Genomic DNA, 18,254 nt, shown 5'->3' on the forward strand with positions numbered 1-18,254 from the left:
TCCCTTATTAACAAAGGAAATCTAAGTACTAGAGACATGGTATCACTGCGTCTAAGGGACTCCAGTGTCCCTGGCTCAAGCAGCATCCAAGAATTAGACACTGAATGACTACGATTTAAAATAACTTGATAACTGAATTTCCTAGTCTCCTTTTTTTTCTCACTTTCTCCTGTGCTTTTCTTCCTTCCCTTTCCATTCTCACATTTTATTTTCATATTTACAACTGTCCTAAGTTAGAGTTCTCCGAGAGTATGTACTTTGGAGGAACGATGCTACAAAAGCCTCAGAAATCTGCAATAACAATCAAAGATGCCCAGGAAGGTTAGAATGAGTGGGGACACGGTCCATTTCGCTCACATTCTTTTGGCAACCCATTACTTCAGAGACGGGATTTGAATCAATGTGGAAAGACATCTTTCCTTGGACTGTAATTTACTTCAAGCCGTCCCAGGCATTTGGGCATTTCGGCAGGTGGCAGCTTCCCGTGGCGTGGAGAGCTGCTCTGAATGTCTGCCAGGACCTGTGAGCTTCTGTGTCACCTCAGCCCCAGGTGATGATCAGAAGGCTGTGGGCTTCGCTGAGGTAGCACCACTGCTCAGCAAAGAGGCGCCAAACCAGCAGTCGTCCTGTTCTCGGCTTAACACCCCAGCACTTTCTCATCAGCCCCAATACTTCCTATTCGCATGTGAGGACCGGTATGGTGTGTGTGTGTGTGTGTGTGTGTAGTACTCATGGATGGAAATATATATATATTTCATATATATTTCACACATATATATACACATACACACACACACATACATACATACATACACACATGTGCATGTGAAAAGGAGACTGAGTGAAGAGAATTTCAGTAGCACAAAAGGTTTCTCATTCACTGTGATGACTACACAGATACAAGGGTCAGTCCTTTTTTCATATTACAGTTGGCATCCAATATTATTCTGTATTAGTTTCAGATGTATAGCAAAGTGGTTACACAATCATGTAGTTTGCAGAGTGGTCCCCACACACCTGGCCCCATGCGTATTTATCACGATATTGACTCTTTTCCCTGTGCTGTCTCTGTCTCTGGAACTGCTCTAACTACCCATTTGTCCTACTTAATCCCTTTACCCAGGCCCACAACGCCCTCTCCTCTGACAGCTGTCAGCCTTGATACAAATCTCTTAATATCTGTGTATAATAAAAAAGAGAATGGGAGCAATATACCACCACAGCACCCCCACACCACAGCACCCCCACACCACAGCACCCCCGTACCACAGCACCCACATGCACACTTTCTTTGTAAACACAACATTGTAGTAGACATTTCTTCATGCAGTGAGAACCATATCCACCAGAATTGCATTCTATAATATATAAATACCAGTCACTCCCCAAATCTCCTAAATCTTTAGAGAAAGGGAAGGATATATGGGGATTCGGGAAATAGATCTTCCAAGTCTTAAAGAAATATAAATACAAAGATTTTCTTTTCTATAAATATCTTCATAGTTTTGGTGATTCTGTTCCAAGGAAGCATTGAATTCCAGATGAACTTGAGTTTCAGGTAGTGCAGTCAGTATCCAGAGAGACATTGAAAGGTAAAATTCTTTACCCTTGAGAGTCTGCTGTATCTTTGCCATATCCAATTAAGTTAAGTTTATTGTTCATTGGTGGATAAAGAAGTAAGATTCCAAAAAATGGTGAGAAAGTGAGTTATCTTTTTGTTCCAAATATATCATGATTCATCTCTGAGGTATTATCCTGAGAAATCTGGCTCATATATGCTATCTGACATTGCTTTCAATGTCTTAACTATTTAGGGCAAGTTCATTTATTTATCTTTTACTTTTTTATTGAATTTATTGAGGTAACATTGGTTAATAAAATTATATAGGTTTTAAACTAGTTTCGAATTGATTTTAGAGAGCATAGGGAAAAAGAAAGACAGAGAAACCTTGATGTAAGAGAGAAACATCAATTGGTTGCCTCCCACACGCTCCCCAACCAGGGATTGAACCCACAACCTGAGTACGTGCCCTGACCAGGAATGGAACCCACAACCTTTTAGTGTACAGAATGATACTCTAACCAACTGAGCCACACTGGCCAGGGGGAAATTTATATAGGTTTTACATGTATGATTATACAATACATCATCTGTATCTTATGTGTTCACCACCCCAAGCCAAGTCTCCCTCTATCACCCTGTATCCCCCCTTTACTCTCTTCTACCTCCCTAGGGGCAGGTTTAATTATAAAAGAGAGATGTCCTATTTTTAGCTCTCAAAATGTTGACATCCAGATTATAGTGAATTATTTTTCCCTATGAAAAGGACAAAGAGAGTCCAGTTTGCTCCGTGTCAGCAGAGCGTTAGTTTTAAGAGAGGCGTGTACTCTGTGGAGACTGGGAGAGTGGACTGTGTTTGATTAATTTGATGTGCCCAGTTGGGGCGCCTGTCTTCTTTCCTGGCTCCAACTTGCTACTCAGTTTCATCTAAATGTGTAACATAGTATATACCATTCCAAGGAAGGCTGTCAATTTGGTGGGTGATGCTAATTTACTTACAAGTGTGACACAGGAGAACCTCTGGGGAAGGGGGAAAGGTCTGGGCATTTGGACGACACAGTTTGCTAAGAGCACCAGAAAGCCAGGACCCTCTTTTGTTCTTGACTGTTTCCTGAGTGTCTAGGATCAGTAGTCAACAAAAACCAACCTGCATCTACAAACCAGTTTTATTGAGCTGGGGCACATCACTCCTGATTCTGGGTTCTTTCCCAGGTCCCGCCTGGTCCAGGTGAGGATGGGGACAGGAGGGAGTCCCTGCGCTCTGCTCTGGAAGGGCAGTGCAGGCCTGGCAGATTTTAGGTCTATAGCAGTTGCCAAAACCAACCAGCCAGAGGGTTGCCCTTAGCTCCCGTCTGATCATGTTCTGGCACCGTCCCAGTTGGCAATGAAAAGCTTATTTGTTTGTGGTCCTTCTTGAGCCTGTGGGACCCACATTGGCTAGTTCTGCTCAACAGGATATTTCTACCCACCTTCTCTTTGGACTGCACTTCTTCCTAGAAACCCAGCCCACTGAACTAGATTTGTTTTACAGGCTTATGTCTTCCTCTACTTATCATCATGCTAAAAATTACAAACGAAACTTTATGAATTCCACATCTGGCCATCTTCTCTTGCCTTTGTCGCCAGTCTCTGTAGAAAGGAGGGAGAGGCTGAAGGAGGAGCAGCTGCACTCCTCCCGAAGCACGAAGCCGGTGAACGGAGGCAAGGCAGTGGCCGGCGAGAAGGGCAACAGGTCATAGCTGCTCTGTTGACTGAGAGCTGCCTCTCTCCTACGCACCAACGGCATCCACCCAAGCTGAATGCTTTTCATAGAGCACTTCACTTAATCCTCATCTAAGTTCAACCCTATTTTACAGATGGGGAAGCTGAGTTGAAGTTGCATGTTCAAAGTCACAGAGCTAGGAAACAGAGGCAAGTTTAGATAAGAAGCCAACCTGCCCCGAAGTGTGGGCTCTTGACGAGAAGTGGTACTTCTCCCCGCTCAAAGACGGCCTCAAAGCAGTTTACATTTCGTGCTGTGCGGTGGTTCTTGGCTGTGGGCTGTCCGTCCCTCCCCCGGGGAGTCTGTGGCCATATCTGGGGATATCTGTCATTGTCACAGCTGGTCGGGACGTTGCGACAGGCATGTAGTGAGTAGAGGACAAGGCCACGGCTGAGCACACCACAATGCCCAGGACATCTGCCAACAACAAAGAATCATCTGGTCCAGAATGCCAATAGATAAGGTTAAGAAACCTTGGTCCCAAGGATGGGGGATTATTAAAGCCAGTTCATAAAAAGAAGGTTTTGTCTGTACCTCACTCATATGCACTTTGTCCCATTACAGATGACAGCAGCCTTCTAAATCTAACTTCCTACCCCCTGGTCAGAAGACGGAAGAGAAGGTTTTTTGGGCTATGTTGTCTCGTCTCAAGCTAGACCATTCCTCCTGGAAACCCGCCCCAGGGGAGACTTGGAAAAACCCCAGAAGCCGAGGACCTCCAGACAGCTGAACCACAGTTACTGGGTTTTGACTATGTTTTCTATGCTTCCTTGTTACTTTTATCTGCCTCTCTCTGCCCTTTTAAATGATTTTACATTTGAAAGTAGCTGCTGTCAAGGGGGGGGGGGGGTAAAAAAGCAGGCTGTTTTTAAAAGGATTTTTAAAGTTGACATTGTGCATGTCTGCATACCATGACAGATGCAAGAATTATGATTTTTAGATTATTTAAAAGTTTTTTAAAATGTATTATACAGAGAAAAATTATTTCATGTATAATAGTAAATCTATAGCTCTTACTGATCTCATGTTAGCAATCCATCATATATGGAAGAAGTCTTTAAACATAGAAATCTATTTAAAACTGCAAAACTGTGTTAAAATCCAATCAATATCATTAGAAATATTATAAGCAAACACACCACCTCACCTATTGCTTTCTCTGCTTTCATTTACATTTAGTCTTCCATTCTGTCAGAATCTAAGAGCTTCAACAGAAAAATATCTTAATTTATAATGCAACAAAAACCATATATGAAAAGTATTTAAATTTTGTAAATACACAATAATCCTAATACCTTCGTACAATGCATATGGGCGACTAATTTCCTTTCGATCCAATGGTGTCTTTTCAGCTTCTTGGAGAATGAAGTTACCCAGTTAGGAAATGGTGTAGTAACACATATACGAGTACCCTCAAATGTACAATTTTAATATTATCACATTTTGTTCTAATTGAAATCTGACGCATGACTCCACACATCAGCACAGTGTTAACTCTTTTAGGGCATGCTGGAATTAGCTCCGATCGTAAAAATATTTAACATTTTACATGGTTAATAAAATCTTTTTAGTTCAGCTAAGCTTGTCTCATGTTAGATGACTATGCAGATATGACTTTTCAATGTGTACTTGGTGTCTTATCTTACCCAGATTCTTGGAAGCAGGACACATGAAGCAATACTATATTTTAGGAAGGAGGAAGCCACGTGCTACGTTTTCCTGCTCATAGCTTAGTTGTGATCTCCCTCACTCAACTTGCAACATGGTACAAATTTTGTTACATTCCCCCCTGTTCTTCCTTTGGCCCATTTCCCAGACAGAATTTCCCATGGGTCAACAGATCAAGTCTTTGGATATCTTTTCTTCTTTCCATAGTCTGAAAAAACCTGAAGTCAGACAAGAGGCACCCGTGTCTAGTGTAATAAAAGGATGAGCTAGACCCTACAAGTGGTTTATACAAAGCGCATCTTTAATCCCAACCCTGTAATTTCTTCCTATTTATGTGCATAGGCATTTCCATGTCCACCAATATTTTGACCTGAAAACTACGGATATGAAAGCCTTTAGCTTTAGTGAAGATGAAGACAGGTACAGACAAATGACTAGAATAATTATTGTATTAGGTTGAGTTATGTGAAATTGCTGATATTTGACTGTTTTGACCTAAGAAATGACAATTTCATATAGTTCAACATAATATCTAGTGTTGTGGAAATTATCTCTGGAATTGTCTTCTAGCTTTTTTTACTGAAAGTGGAAAGATTAAAGGGTTGGGAGAGATCTCAAAGGCTATGCAGCTCTCTGTTTTGATCATACCAGCTGGTTGTTGGTCTTACTCTTAGAGTCCAAAGTTGTGTTCCAATGAACGGGTACTGGATGCATGATTATAGGTATGTTTGGCTGTATATAAAGAAGGACCCTGGAAAATTACATGAGAAAATCACAATTTTCTAAATCACATACTTGTAAACAGTTGAGAATATGCCATTTAAAAGACTCCTCCGGTGAGCACAACCCTGCAAAGCAAACAACCATTCCCAGATTTATCTGGTCTGCAAACCCTGATTTTCATAAATCAGGTTTGATGAAAGCTCATCATCCTTTTCTGAATGCAGTCTATTTTTATCCCCTGGGGCTCATTAACTTCAGGTCCATTGTTGCAGAGATTGTGAAGTAGCCCGATCTGGCACGCTCACTGCCGTCTGTCCTCCCCCACCTTTCTACTGTGCTAAACCCTTCGCTTCATTCTAGTTCCTATAATCCATGCAAAATTAGTAACTGATAAGTCCTACCCTGGTGATCAGCACGTTCTTCTAAATGCCTGGCCTGAGTCCCTCCTGCTTGGTTAAGCTGTGCTCACTTTAGCCTTAGTCTCAGCATAAAGGTAACGCTTACCTTCTGTGCAATTGTCTTTTGTACAACTGAAGACTGTTAATAAATTCAGGTCTCGCCTCCATGTTTGGGAGGCCCATCGTAGCATTTCGTGGAGAAGGGAATTTGTCTAATTCCCTAGCGAGGCTTTCCATACCTAAGGTAAATAAATTCAGCCACTTTATCTTCTCGTCATAGTGCCTGTTTCCCAGCCTTCGATGAGTTTTGTAGTTCCCTTAGACACACTCCAAGATTTAGAGATCTCTCTTCAGTGGCAGGTCCGAAAATTACATTTAGTCCTCAGAGTCCTGATAACCTACACTGGCTCATAGCTGCAACAGGTGATTCACTGTCTCCCATTAGGTATGCCAATGCAACTCTTTAGGAATTGACCCCCTCTCCTCTCCCTACCAAAGGACTTTCTCAGGTGTAGTTCCACGGGACAGAGTTCTGTCTCGGCTTCCTGCTGGCAATCTGCTTTCAGATTAGCAATAACACTGAGCTGATCTCCAGGGATGAGGAGAAAACACGGAATCCATTTTGTTGCATGTGCTCACATGCTTGAAAAAGAAAAGGATGGGAACTTTTTCTGGCACACAAACATCCATTGTACCAACATATTTTAATACCCTATGTTGCTTTTTTTTTTTTAAGATTACAGAGGCAATACATGTTCTTTATAGGAAATCTGAAAAATACCACTAAGTATAAAGAAAGTAAAAATCACCTGAATCCCACCACAATCCCATCATTTAAATCCATATTTCCAGGCTGGACATCAGGGGTGGAGCCAAAAAGTACTTTTGGATAAGCTTTGTAAAGAAATGCCCATCAGGCCAAGGTGTCACTTGAAAATATCGGCCCACTCATGTTTTGTAGACATCTAGAACAGGTTCGGGGCACACTACTGGTTGTGCCATTGTTCTAGAGGACAAAGGAGACTAGAAGTAGCACAGCCCTGGTGCCCCCTTTAAGCAAAGCTCTTGGGGAAATTCTAAAATCCTGCCAGATCATTTTGCTCCTTGGTGCTCCCTGTAACATTAGGATACTTACTGTTTGGCAATACTGCCACCTACCGAAAGCTGAGCTCTGGAGTGAGGGGGAAAACAAATACCAAGTATAAAAGCATCTAGTTTATTTTAGACAGCAAACGGATGGGCCAGATTAACAGTGATCCCATATGGATTTCAGACTCTGGAAGTCTCAAAGTTGAAAGGATTCGGGATATCATCCAGACTAACCCCCTACACACACACACACCTAAGCAATGTCTATCACGTTTTTGTAATCTAGAATGTCACTAAATACAAAGTGCTCAACTTTCGGGGAACTGGAGATAGAATGAAAAAGAGTAATGGTATGGGCTCAAAATAAATCATTCGCATTAAATATAAAGTCCAGAAATAAACCCAAGAACAAAGAAAAATTAAGTACATTATAAAGATGACATTTCAAATCCAGAAAGAAAGGTTGGATTGTTAAGTAAATTATATTGGAATAATATAATTATTATTATATTACTAGCTGTGGGGGGGGGTGGTGGATATTATATCTATGTCTCATAACTTTCATCAAAATAAATTGTAGGTGCAGTAAAGATTTAAATGCTAAAGTACATAAATAAGCATATAAAAGGACAATCAGGCAATATTGATGAATATTTATGCAATTTTCTTGGGGGGGGGGATCCTTTCTAAGCATGACACTAAAGGAAGAAACCACCAAGGAAAAGATGGATGGATTTGAGCAATTAAAAATCCAAAACTCCTATACAATAAAAAATAAACCAGATTAAAAGAAAACAAAATTTGAAATATATGCACAAAAAGTGTAGAGCTGTAATATATATCACGAGTTTAAATTCCACTACTTTGAGAGGTTTCCATGTTCTCTAACCCCTTGCCCAGCCAAATGTTCTCATTTCATTTTTTCACTTCTTACTGCACTTTTTTCAGTATTGCTTATTCAATTGTCTATTCACTAAACTGGAAGTTCAAGAAGGCAGCAACCATGTCTGTTTTGCTTACTGCTATCTTTTCAACACCTAACACAGTGCTACACACACAAAGCAAATACCAAAAACATATTTATTGAATGAATGAATAATGAATTCATGAATAAGTGATATTTTATGACTAAAAGACATATATTAAACTTTCCAGTAGAAAATTGAGCCAAGGACACAAACAGACAATGTACCATGAATTAAAAACACACTAATAATAAATATGAAACTATTTGAATATACTAGTAATCACAAATGCAAATCATTATAACATATTTCTTTTTGTGTATCAGAAAGGTAAATGGTATAAAGAAAGAAGTGTGGAAATGAATATTCTCTTACAGAGTCAATAGAGTGCAAATTGAGTCGACCTTTCTGGAAAATATTTGGCAATATATTTTATGTGTATGCCAAATAATTCCACTTTAGGAAGATTCTTCTTGAAAAGGTCAGAAAAAAATGAACTAAGTTACATTTATTCATTATTCAAAAAAAATATATGCAAGAAAGGATGCTAATAGCAGCAATATTTGGAGGGACAGAAAAATGTAAATAAGTCTACAGGATAGAATTGGTTAAATATGGTATATCCTTTCAATGGAATACTGCACGCCAATTAAGCAAAAGCACCATATGTATATATATATGGAGATGAATAAGCTATATTGTTAAGTGAAGAAAGAAAGTTACAGAAGAAATCCATTTAAAAAATATACATGTACATGTGTGCATTAAAGAGTCTGAAAGGATATTTGCTGAAATGTTAACAGCATTTATCTCTGAGAGGTGAGATTTGGAGCAATTATATTTTCTTTTTGCATATCTGTAATTTCTGAATTTTCCACAATGAGCATGTAGTATCTGTATAATTTTTCAGGGAATAAACAGCAATGTTCACAATATATATTAATAAATACACATGTTATAAAACAGTATGGATAGTATGATACAATATTTGTAAAAAAGAAAATTATATATAAATCTATGTATGTATATATATGCATTAGAAAACTAGAAGGACATACATTAAATATTAATAGTAGTTATTTATGGGTAGTGGGATTAAGGGTGGTTATTTTTTCTTTTTGCTTTTCTGTGTTTTCTAATTTTTCTACAATGACTATGTATTACTTGTGTAATAAAAACTATTAATAAAAGTTAAAAAAAGAATTAAAAATGTGAAAGTGACATTGTTACTCACCACGTGACCTCCTGGGGAGGGGAGGGGAGGGAGGGGAGGGGAGGGGAGAGAAAAAGGAGAGAATAAAGGGGCAAGGAGGAGAGGGACAAGGAGGTAAGGAAAGGAGGGGGGAAAGGAGAGAGAAAATAGTAGAGAAAAGGAAAGAGGTCAAAGTAAGTCAGTGGAGGAAAGATTAAAACAGACTTTGGAAACTATTTTACTCACAATAGCACTATATCTAAATTTAGTTCAGTTTTTCTGATAGTTACAACAGCAACAAAATACATTGAGTTAAATAATTTCATTTTCTAATAAAAGAAAATGATATGCATGTGTGGAGAGACACCTCGGAATGAACTCTGACAGGAATGTCTCCCAAAGGCAAACTTTGAGGTCCAGCTGGTTGCCAAGGGCTGTGGGGTACAGCCTGGAGTTACACAGACTTTTGTCTGAACCTCGAATATTCTGCAACTAAGTACACAACTATGGCTAACAGGTCCCATATCCATTCTCTTCTATTTTTCTTCAGTAACAAAGACTCCGAATTTCAGCAAGACACTGGCCACCGTATTCAGTAAAGACTCTATTTCTCAGACTCCCTTGGTTGTGGGTGTGGCTATACTGTAGATCTGCTTTTGGGCCAATGGGCCCTGATGGAACTTCCAGGCAACATCGCTGGAATAGGGGCATTTCCGTGCTCTTCCTCTGCGCCCCAGAGGTGCACGCACAGCACAGGGTGGGGCTGGACAGCCGTCTCAGAGTCCGAAAGGACACTGCGTGAAGATGACAGAAGTGCCCAGCAGACCTGGACCACCTGTCTTTCTCCTGCTATCTGCTAAATGAATGAATGACTCGCTTCTATCTCATTTAAGGTGTTAACAGCCTGAATCTTTGTACAGAAAGACCTGCTCTCGAAACTAATTAACATCTGTGAGCCTCAGTTTCCTTAGAGTAAAATGAAGATAATAGCAATATCACAAAAGATTCAACCCAATAACTGCCCCATTACTTGCTTAGCACCAAAGCTCTTTTATGAGAAAAATCCAACCAATGAAACACTGCATTATACTGTGCACACAGAATAGTGGACAAAGGGAAATCTTTGAAATAAACAGCGTTTTCAAATCAAATGGTCAATTGGTTTGCATATGAAATATATTAACCTTCTCTCTTGTCTCATTCTAAGTTGATTATTGACCTTAAGGTAAATGGTAATCAAACAATAAAGCCTCCAGAAGATAATATAGGAGAATATCTTCATACCCACAGAGTTGTGAAATAGTTCCTAACAGGACTCAAGCCACTTTGGAAAACTGTTCAACACTATTGACTATTGTAGAATGATGTGTACCCTGCAATTCAGCAGTTTCACTGCTAGGTAGAGAGCCAACAGAGTTGTATGTGTGCGTATATTCAAGGACATTATTTTTAATAGCCCAGAGCCATAAACTACTCAAAGATCTATCAACAGAAAAATGGGAAAACAAATTGTGTTATATTAATATAACTGAAAACTACAGAGCAGTAAAAAGAAATGATCTCCATTACAGCTCTATACGACCAGATAAAAGAATGAAACCATAATAACGTTGAATGCAAGAAAGCAAGATGTGAATGAATACATCCTGCCAGTAGCAGCAACATTTACAGCCTCTGCAAGGTCGATGTCATGGCTCAGTAAAACAAATCTGAGCAGACACCAGCACCTCCCCAGTTCACCCCAAGCTCTGCTCAGATTCACTAGCTTCTCACATTGATTTGCTTCATCCAGGTATAGCTTCTTGATTCTGTGATCACAATTCACATACACAAAAAGAGGGATAATGAGACAAACCACAGCCCCCACTTTGCAATTGGTCCCAAGACTATATAGCTGACACTCATCATGGTCCCTTCCCTGACCATCCATTCTAGAACTCCTCATCCTACTCTGGCACTTCTGAGTTGTGATGACCCAATTAAGAATAAGCATCCTGCGTGTATTTATGGAATGAATACCATGATTTTAGTAGATTGTGGTTGCTGTACTTGCCCACTTACAGGAAAACTTAGGCATGAGCATACCAAGAGGTGACCTGATGAGCCATCTGAGTGCCAAACGCACTCCTCTGTGCCCTCATGATGTTGCAGTCACTCTGCCTCCTTGTGATGATCGGGGCCCATCATCTCGGTCAGTTTGGTAACTTTTATTTGCCTTCTAGTTTTCTGGCATGAAGAACCTCAAGTGACCAGGTAGCAGTGGTGGCTTCAAGTTTAGTGGGACACTTATTTCCTCTGCTCTAGGACCTAGGACCTCCAGACACATGGATTCTAGACCCCATTCAAGAAGCACACATTCCTCAGTGTACTGGTGACTCAGAACCATAGAGAGGCCATTGACTGGTTTAAGGATTATAGTGAATTCTGAAGGTTAGCACCCAGTGTTGCAAGGTGTCTTCTTTAGGAGGCCATGCCACCACTGTCGGGATGGCAGCTTCTGCTTGATGGAGAATGTGTAGGAAGAGTGGCTCCCACAGTCGTGTTTTCACTGATGCACATCCTTTGCTATAAAGTGGGGTCCTTGGTCTTAGGTAATGTTCTGTGGACCCATGTCACTAGATGAGACCCTCTGAGTCGGTGGATACTGGTACTGGCTGAAGCCCTGCAGATGGTTGGTAATGGCAAACTCATATCCAGGAAGCGGGTTAACCCTAGCCAAGATGGAAATAGTCAACTTGTCATCAAGAAGCAGGTTGTTTGCCCCCAGGAATGGTGTTGAGTCAAGGGCACAGCATCAATCTCTGCTGCCAACAAAATGGACATTCAGTGCTTCTGTAAATGAATTTGTCTTGGTGAGGAAAGCCTGCATTAGCTTCTTACTGCTGCTGTGACAATTTACCACAAACTTAGTGCCTTAAAACAACACAAATTAATCACTTACATATCTAGAGGTTGAAAATCAGTTTCATGGCCTAAAATCAAGGGGTCAGCAGGCTGCCTTGCTTCTGGATGCTCTAGGGGAGAATCTGTTTTCTTCCATTTCTAGCTTCAGAGACCTCCTGCATTCCCTGGATCATGACACATCTTTTTCCATCTTCTAGTCAGCAGCAGAGTAGCAGAGTGTCTTTAATTCTTCCTCTCTCTCTCTCTCTCTCTCCCCCTCTCTCTCCTTCCGTCATCACATCTTTCCTTAACACTCATTCCTCTGCCTCCCTCATATCGGGGCCCTTGTTACATTGGGCTCACCCAGAAAATTCAGGATAATTTTCCCATGTCAAGATTTTTAATATTTACAGATTCCAGGAATTAGGATACAAATATCTTTAGGGGACCATTATCCCCAAAGCCAATGCTGTTGGACTCATTCACGGCCTGCATCTCTGCCAGGAGCAACTTTTTGAATGGAATAGTATTCTCTGCTTCAGATAGTATGCTTTAGAATTCTAAGGGCCTGTACCGTGACTCTTATTGGAGTTTGTCAGAGTCTCCATTGCCTCTTTCTATACCCAGACACCTCTGGTACCATGGCCTCTGCTGGAAGATATGGCCCAAGTAACAGGGCTGCACATGCTGAAGACTAAACCTGCTGAAGAGCCTCTTCTAGCCCTGAGACCCACCTAAAACTAGCGTTCCTAGTTATCCAATAAATGAGGCAGGGCTCTGCCCCAACCGTGAAATATGCTGCCTCCAAAACCTGAGAGGCTGACCAAGTGATAGGAGATGCAAGAGATGGTACTTTGCTTTTACTTTGTAGCAATGACCCAGCATCCTCCAGACCACTGGACTAAAAAATTCACTGATGTAGCAGGCCTCTTAATCCTTATAAGGTGTATCTTCCATCCTCTGCAGTCCGTGTGTCTTACCAAGGAATGTGGAGTACTCACCACTTCATGTTAGCCAAGTCCAGGTAACGTGATGTCATTAATATAGTGGACAAACGTGATGTCCTCTAGAAGAAACATTCGGATCAATAGGATTGGACTGTTCTGCAATAAGGCATGGTGAGGTCTTCTGGGGATAGAGAAACCTAGTTCCAAAAGTTCATCTAAGGACGCAAAGTTATGTTCAACACCAGGTAGCCAACCACTCGATCAGTGAGAACATAGAGTGCTGTAGACATGTGAGGTCTACTGGTGGTGGAGAAGGCTGGTTCCAAAGGTTGTCTGAGGACAGGGAGTTGGGCTACACCCCAGGCACAGAGCTGCTAAGTAATAATATTACACAATGAGCACACAAAGTTCCATTCTCTCTGTTCTCATTGTCAGATAAAAGCCCATAACAATCTGGCATAACTTTTCATAGAGCCCATGTACTTGCTGGTTGATAAAAACTCATTCTGGGCTTTCAGAGATTTCTTCTCTACCTGCCCCCGGTAAAACTTCTGTTGGGGACACTTAAGGAAGAGAATTTGTTTCAGGGAAGCTAAAAGTAGCAACTCATCAGGGACACACAGATCTCTAAATCCTGATCCTCTTCAAACTTCTTGTATCTTTTTCTGTCTAATAAAGCACAATTAGTAGAGACCTTTGAAACTGTGTTGTAAAGTCTCATGACACATACCTGAGGCCGTACTAATCTGTTACAGTAACCACACCACATTCAGCACAGCTGCTATTATTGGGGCTTCTGGGATAAGCTGGCGGCACTGCATTTCATCTGTGATCCATCCAGCTCTTGAAGAAGCCAAACTGGTGAATTAAATGAGGGATGTGAGAAGAACCACCACCACTGAATATCTTTCATTATTCTTGATTTGTAATAATGTTTCTGATTAACTGTCTTGGTAAAGATAGAAGTACGTTTCGGGAACTTTCACTTAGCCTTTCCCACTACACTAGTTCTTCCCCTACCTGTCAAGAAGTCAGTGTGCTAGCACCACCAAGCGGTAAGTGTGTCTATAAAATTATATGTTTTGGAACCAGATAAATGGTTACCTGATGGGTTCATGGACACAGCTGACCCACTGTGAGCCAGATATGTACTAGAACATCTATGACTTGACCTCCATCTGTTCTTCCCTAATAGATGCTGAGTCGCTAGGTATCAGTGTCTGCTCAGATCCTATATCTGAATCCCTTGAAAGATCTAGGTGTTCTCCTTAGCCTGGAGTTTGGTTACCTGGATAAACGGTTATAGGAGAAGGAGTAGGAGAACCACTACTGTATAAACTTTGTCATCTTGCAGGAGCTGCCTTAATGTCCATGCAGCCTCTCCTTCAGTACACAGGTTCAGGTTTAGGTCTCAGGTCTGGAAACTGGCTAAGAGATTGTCACTTCATTTTAGGGAAGCGGATGTCAGCCTCCTGCTTGTCTATTTTTGATCTTTTCAAATTCTATATGTAAAGTAATACCCTGCTCACTTGTCTTACCCTAGGAATTCCAGGTTCACCTTTCTTAGCCATCTCCAAAGATACTTGCCAGCCAGCCTCTCCTGCTGCCATTCTGATCCTTCTGCCCATTAGAGGAATTATGCCCACTATGCTTATGATAGTTGGGGGCTCTCACCTGGCTTTTGCAAATCCAGAATCCTATCATCTCCATTGCTACTAGGAACCCAAATCAATAACAGCATCTACAATCAGCCCTGGCTTATAGAGGACGGACACCTCCCAGCTCCATATTGATACTGCTATTCTCCTCCTTGGCACATTCCTCCTTGCCTTGGAAAATAAAGTGTCCTCTGAATCTTCCCCAGGAAAATAATTAGCTGGTAGGTTTTCCAGTCTCACAGTGGGTCCATTCCAAGAAATCCTTTCCTGCATACTCTGCCATTTTTTTTCAATAAAGTATGTCAACCTTATTTAATGTGACACATCACTTTTTCCAAACTTTCAAGTACCATATGCAAACCATCCTCCAGGGCCCTTAACACAGTATTAAATACTGTGTCATAGAAGAGTGTCTTTTTTATATTCTTTCACCCCTTGATGCTGCAGCCTTTGGATCCATTCCTAGGTATGTTCTCCTAGTTTCTGCTGGTACACGTGAGTCAGCTCCTTTGGTGTATAGTCCATCACCTCCTTTCCTAAGCCTAGGACTTGCCCATTGTATATCTGACCCTAGTTATTGATTTGCAGCCAGAAAAGGAAATGGAGACAGATCTGAGGAAGAATAGCATTGTCTCATAAGGCTTCTGTCTCCTTGGAGGCATCTGCATCATGTTTTAAAAGGGGAAATGGGGACTCTACTTTCCACAAGGCGGAGTGGCTCTCTGAAGGCCCACAGGGTTCAGGACAATCTGGGGATTTAATATGCTCATATGAAAATACTCAGACGTTCCCTTTCCAGATCTCTAGTATTGAAAATTCAGCCTATTCTGAAACTCTGCCACTCTTACAAATAAATCCAGTGTCTGGTTTTCAGGTATGTCTTCCTCCAGCTATAAAATATGAGAGTCTCTTTAAATTCTTTCCAAAAATGCCCACTGGCCCTCATAATTTGTTTTAAATTGTTGATTGAGTGCCCTGAGCCTATCATTTTCTTTTATCAATGACCACCCAATTCCACAGCCCTCCTAATTCCTAATGGTCCCATGCCAGGGATATCTCATGAGCCAGTGCATCCCCTCCTACCTACATCCCATCCAAATTCACCAGAGGCGACTGTCCTAGCAATTGCACTGCTACAACATGCAGTGTTCAACCCACCATCGGGGCTAGAAACCTCACTGCCATCTGTCTGCTGAGTAATCCCATCCTTAGAGTCAGCTTCCTAGGACTACTTTTAGTACCCAATGTCTTAAGGTAGGTTTCATAGAAGCAGATCCTAAGGTAAGGATTTGTGTGCATGTAACGGTTTGTTTTGTTTTGTTTTGTTTTGTTTTGTTTTGTTTTGTTTTGTTTTGTTTTGTTTTTGAAGGATTGTTCTCTGGGGAAACCCTGTGAGGAAGAGAAGGAAGCCAGATAAGAAAAAGGAAAGAGCCCTGGCCAGTTTGGCTCAGTGGTTAGAGCGTCAGCCTGCGGTCCAGAGAGACCCGGGTTCGGTTCCCGCTAAGGGCACGTACTTCGGTTGCAGTTTGTCCCCGGCCCTGGTTGGTCGTGCGGGTGGCAGCCACTCGATGTGTCCCTTCACGTCGATGTTTCTCTCTCTCTCTCTCTTCCTCTCTCTCCCTCCCACTCTATCTGTACAAAAAAAAAGAAAAAAGAAAAAGGAAAGAGCCAGACAAGGATGTTCTCTCAGGCAAAATCTAGGCTGTCAGAGGTGGGAGAGAGAGTCTGGAGTATGAACCACATTGTCTAATTGTGCCCCTGTATTCATAAGCCACCTGGCAAGGGGACTGTGCTAAGTAACTTCTTACAGTTGAGTTGATTAAAACATAGTGACCCAGGGTCACACAGAATGAGACAGGTGGCTCATAGCCAAAGGTGGTTCTCTGTGAAGCATCAACAACAACTGGAGGAAGGTGCACTGGCCCAGGAAGGGATCTGGGTCAGGTACCAGCAGCATCTTCTAGAGCCACTCTTCATTGAGGTCTTACATAAGCATCCTGTTTAAACAGGATGCCTAGCGCTTCCCAGCTCCTTTCTTGATTTACTTTGTTCTAGAGAGCTTATCAGATTCTAACACATGACGTTTACATATTTTTACTCATGTCTTCCTTGAGGAGAATGTAAGCTCCATGAGGACAGGGTTCATTGTCTGTTTTTTATATACCCCAGAGCCCAGAAAAGTGCCTGGCACAGTCATCCCTGAATAACTATTTTGAATGAATAGCTTGTTAATATTACTTTCTGGTCATCTTGAATGTCAAATGCCTGGATATCATTTTGATTAACTATATCTCTATCGTGGGCTTTCTTCATAGCATTTTTCTCCCTAATTGGCAACTAAGATTTTCCCATCAACAGTGAGGTCGGGACTGCCTAACTATATTCTAAGTTTTTTAAACTCTGTCTTCCTCAATATATATTAAGTGAAAATAACCCAAAAGCAATAAATTAATATAGATGTCAAAAAGACCATTATTGAGCTATAATTATACAATGCTTGGACCTCAGCTGTTAGATTTTGACTCTGCAAAATAAACTTTTATATGAAGAAATTGTCAAACTTCACAGGGTGAAACTCTCTATTACTCAGTGCAGGAAACTGCAACAAGGCAGAGAGTGCTCTGGATTTGGCTTCACGGGACATGGTTCGTTTTGTTGTTGTTAATCCTCACCCAAGAATATTTTTCCATTAATTTTTTTTTTTTTTTTTTTTGATAGAGTGGAAGGGAGGGAAGGTGAGAGAGATACATCCATTGGTTGCCTCCTACATGACCCGCAAATCAAACCTGAGACCCTTCCTTCCGCGGACAAATGTTCTAATTGCTGAGCCAAATCAGCCAGGGAGAGACATGGGTTTTATTTTAGCTCTTGCTTAACTGCAGAAGTCTGCTTACTTTTCATTCTATGTGACCCTGGGTCCCTGTGTTTTCAGTCACGTCACCTGTAAGGTGGAACGACGCGCCTAAGGAAAAGCTGTCACCATCCCCTTCACTGCAGTAGGTATCTGAGAGGGAAAAGAGAAAAAAAAAATTAACTATATCAGGCAGGCTAGCTTTCTCTGGAGAATTTGTTCCAATCTAATTTCATTTTTTTAATCCCCTTGGGTCTCCTAACTCTGAGGGTTCCATTTTGTTCCTTATCCACATCAGAACTCATCCTCCATACGGGTGGAGAACGGAGTCCTCTAAGTTAGGGACAGAGTGGAGCCGGCATTCATATTGCCCCAATGTTCAGAACCCTGACTGTGTCCCTGATCAGGCTTGCCCGGTTCACCCAGCCAGCAGCCCACAATAGGCACAGCTTCCCACTTCCCCTCCCTCGGTTCAGAAACCACTTCCCCTGTGGATCTCTTCTCGTGGATTTGAAAGGGATTTCTATACACCCATGAGTCTCTAGAGCACTGGTGCA

General features: G+C 41.4%; 1 protein-coding gene across 1 annotated transcript in view; it reads left to right on the plus strand.

Annotated features, from left to right (window-relative positions):
• Positions 1 to 5,222, plus strand: part of LOC118642523 (regulator of G protein signaling 7 binding protein) — a 90,543-nt gene extending 85,321 nt beyond the window's left edge. The window contains exon 6 of the mRNA XM_036280354.1: positions 3,888 to 5,222. Within this exon, the coding sequence (XP_036136247.1) occupies positions 3,888 to 3,979 (92 nt within the window). The 3' untranslated portion in view covers positions 3,980 to 5,222. The remainder of the gene's footprint in view (positions 1 to 3,887) is intronic.
• The last annotated feature ends 13,032 nt before the right edge of the window (positions 5,223 to 18,254 follow it).

Source organism: Molossus molossus, unplaced genomic scaffold, assembly GCF_014108415.1.
Source record: "Molossus molossus isolate mMolMol1 unplaced genomic scaffold, mMolMol1.p scaffold_m16_p_3, whole genome shotgun sequence".
Taxonomy (NCBI): domain Eukaryota; kingdom Metazoa; phylum Chordata; class Mammalia; order Chiroptera; family Molossidae; genus Molossus; species Molossus molossus.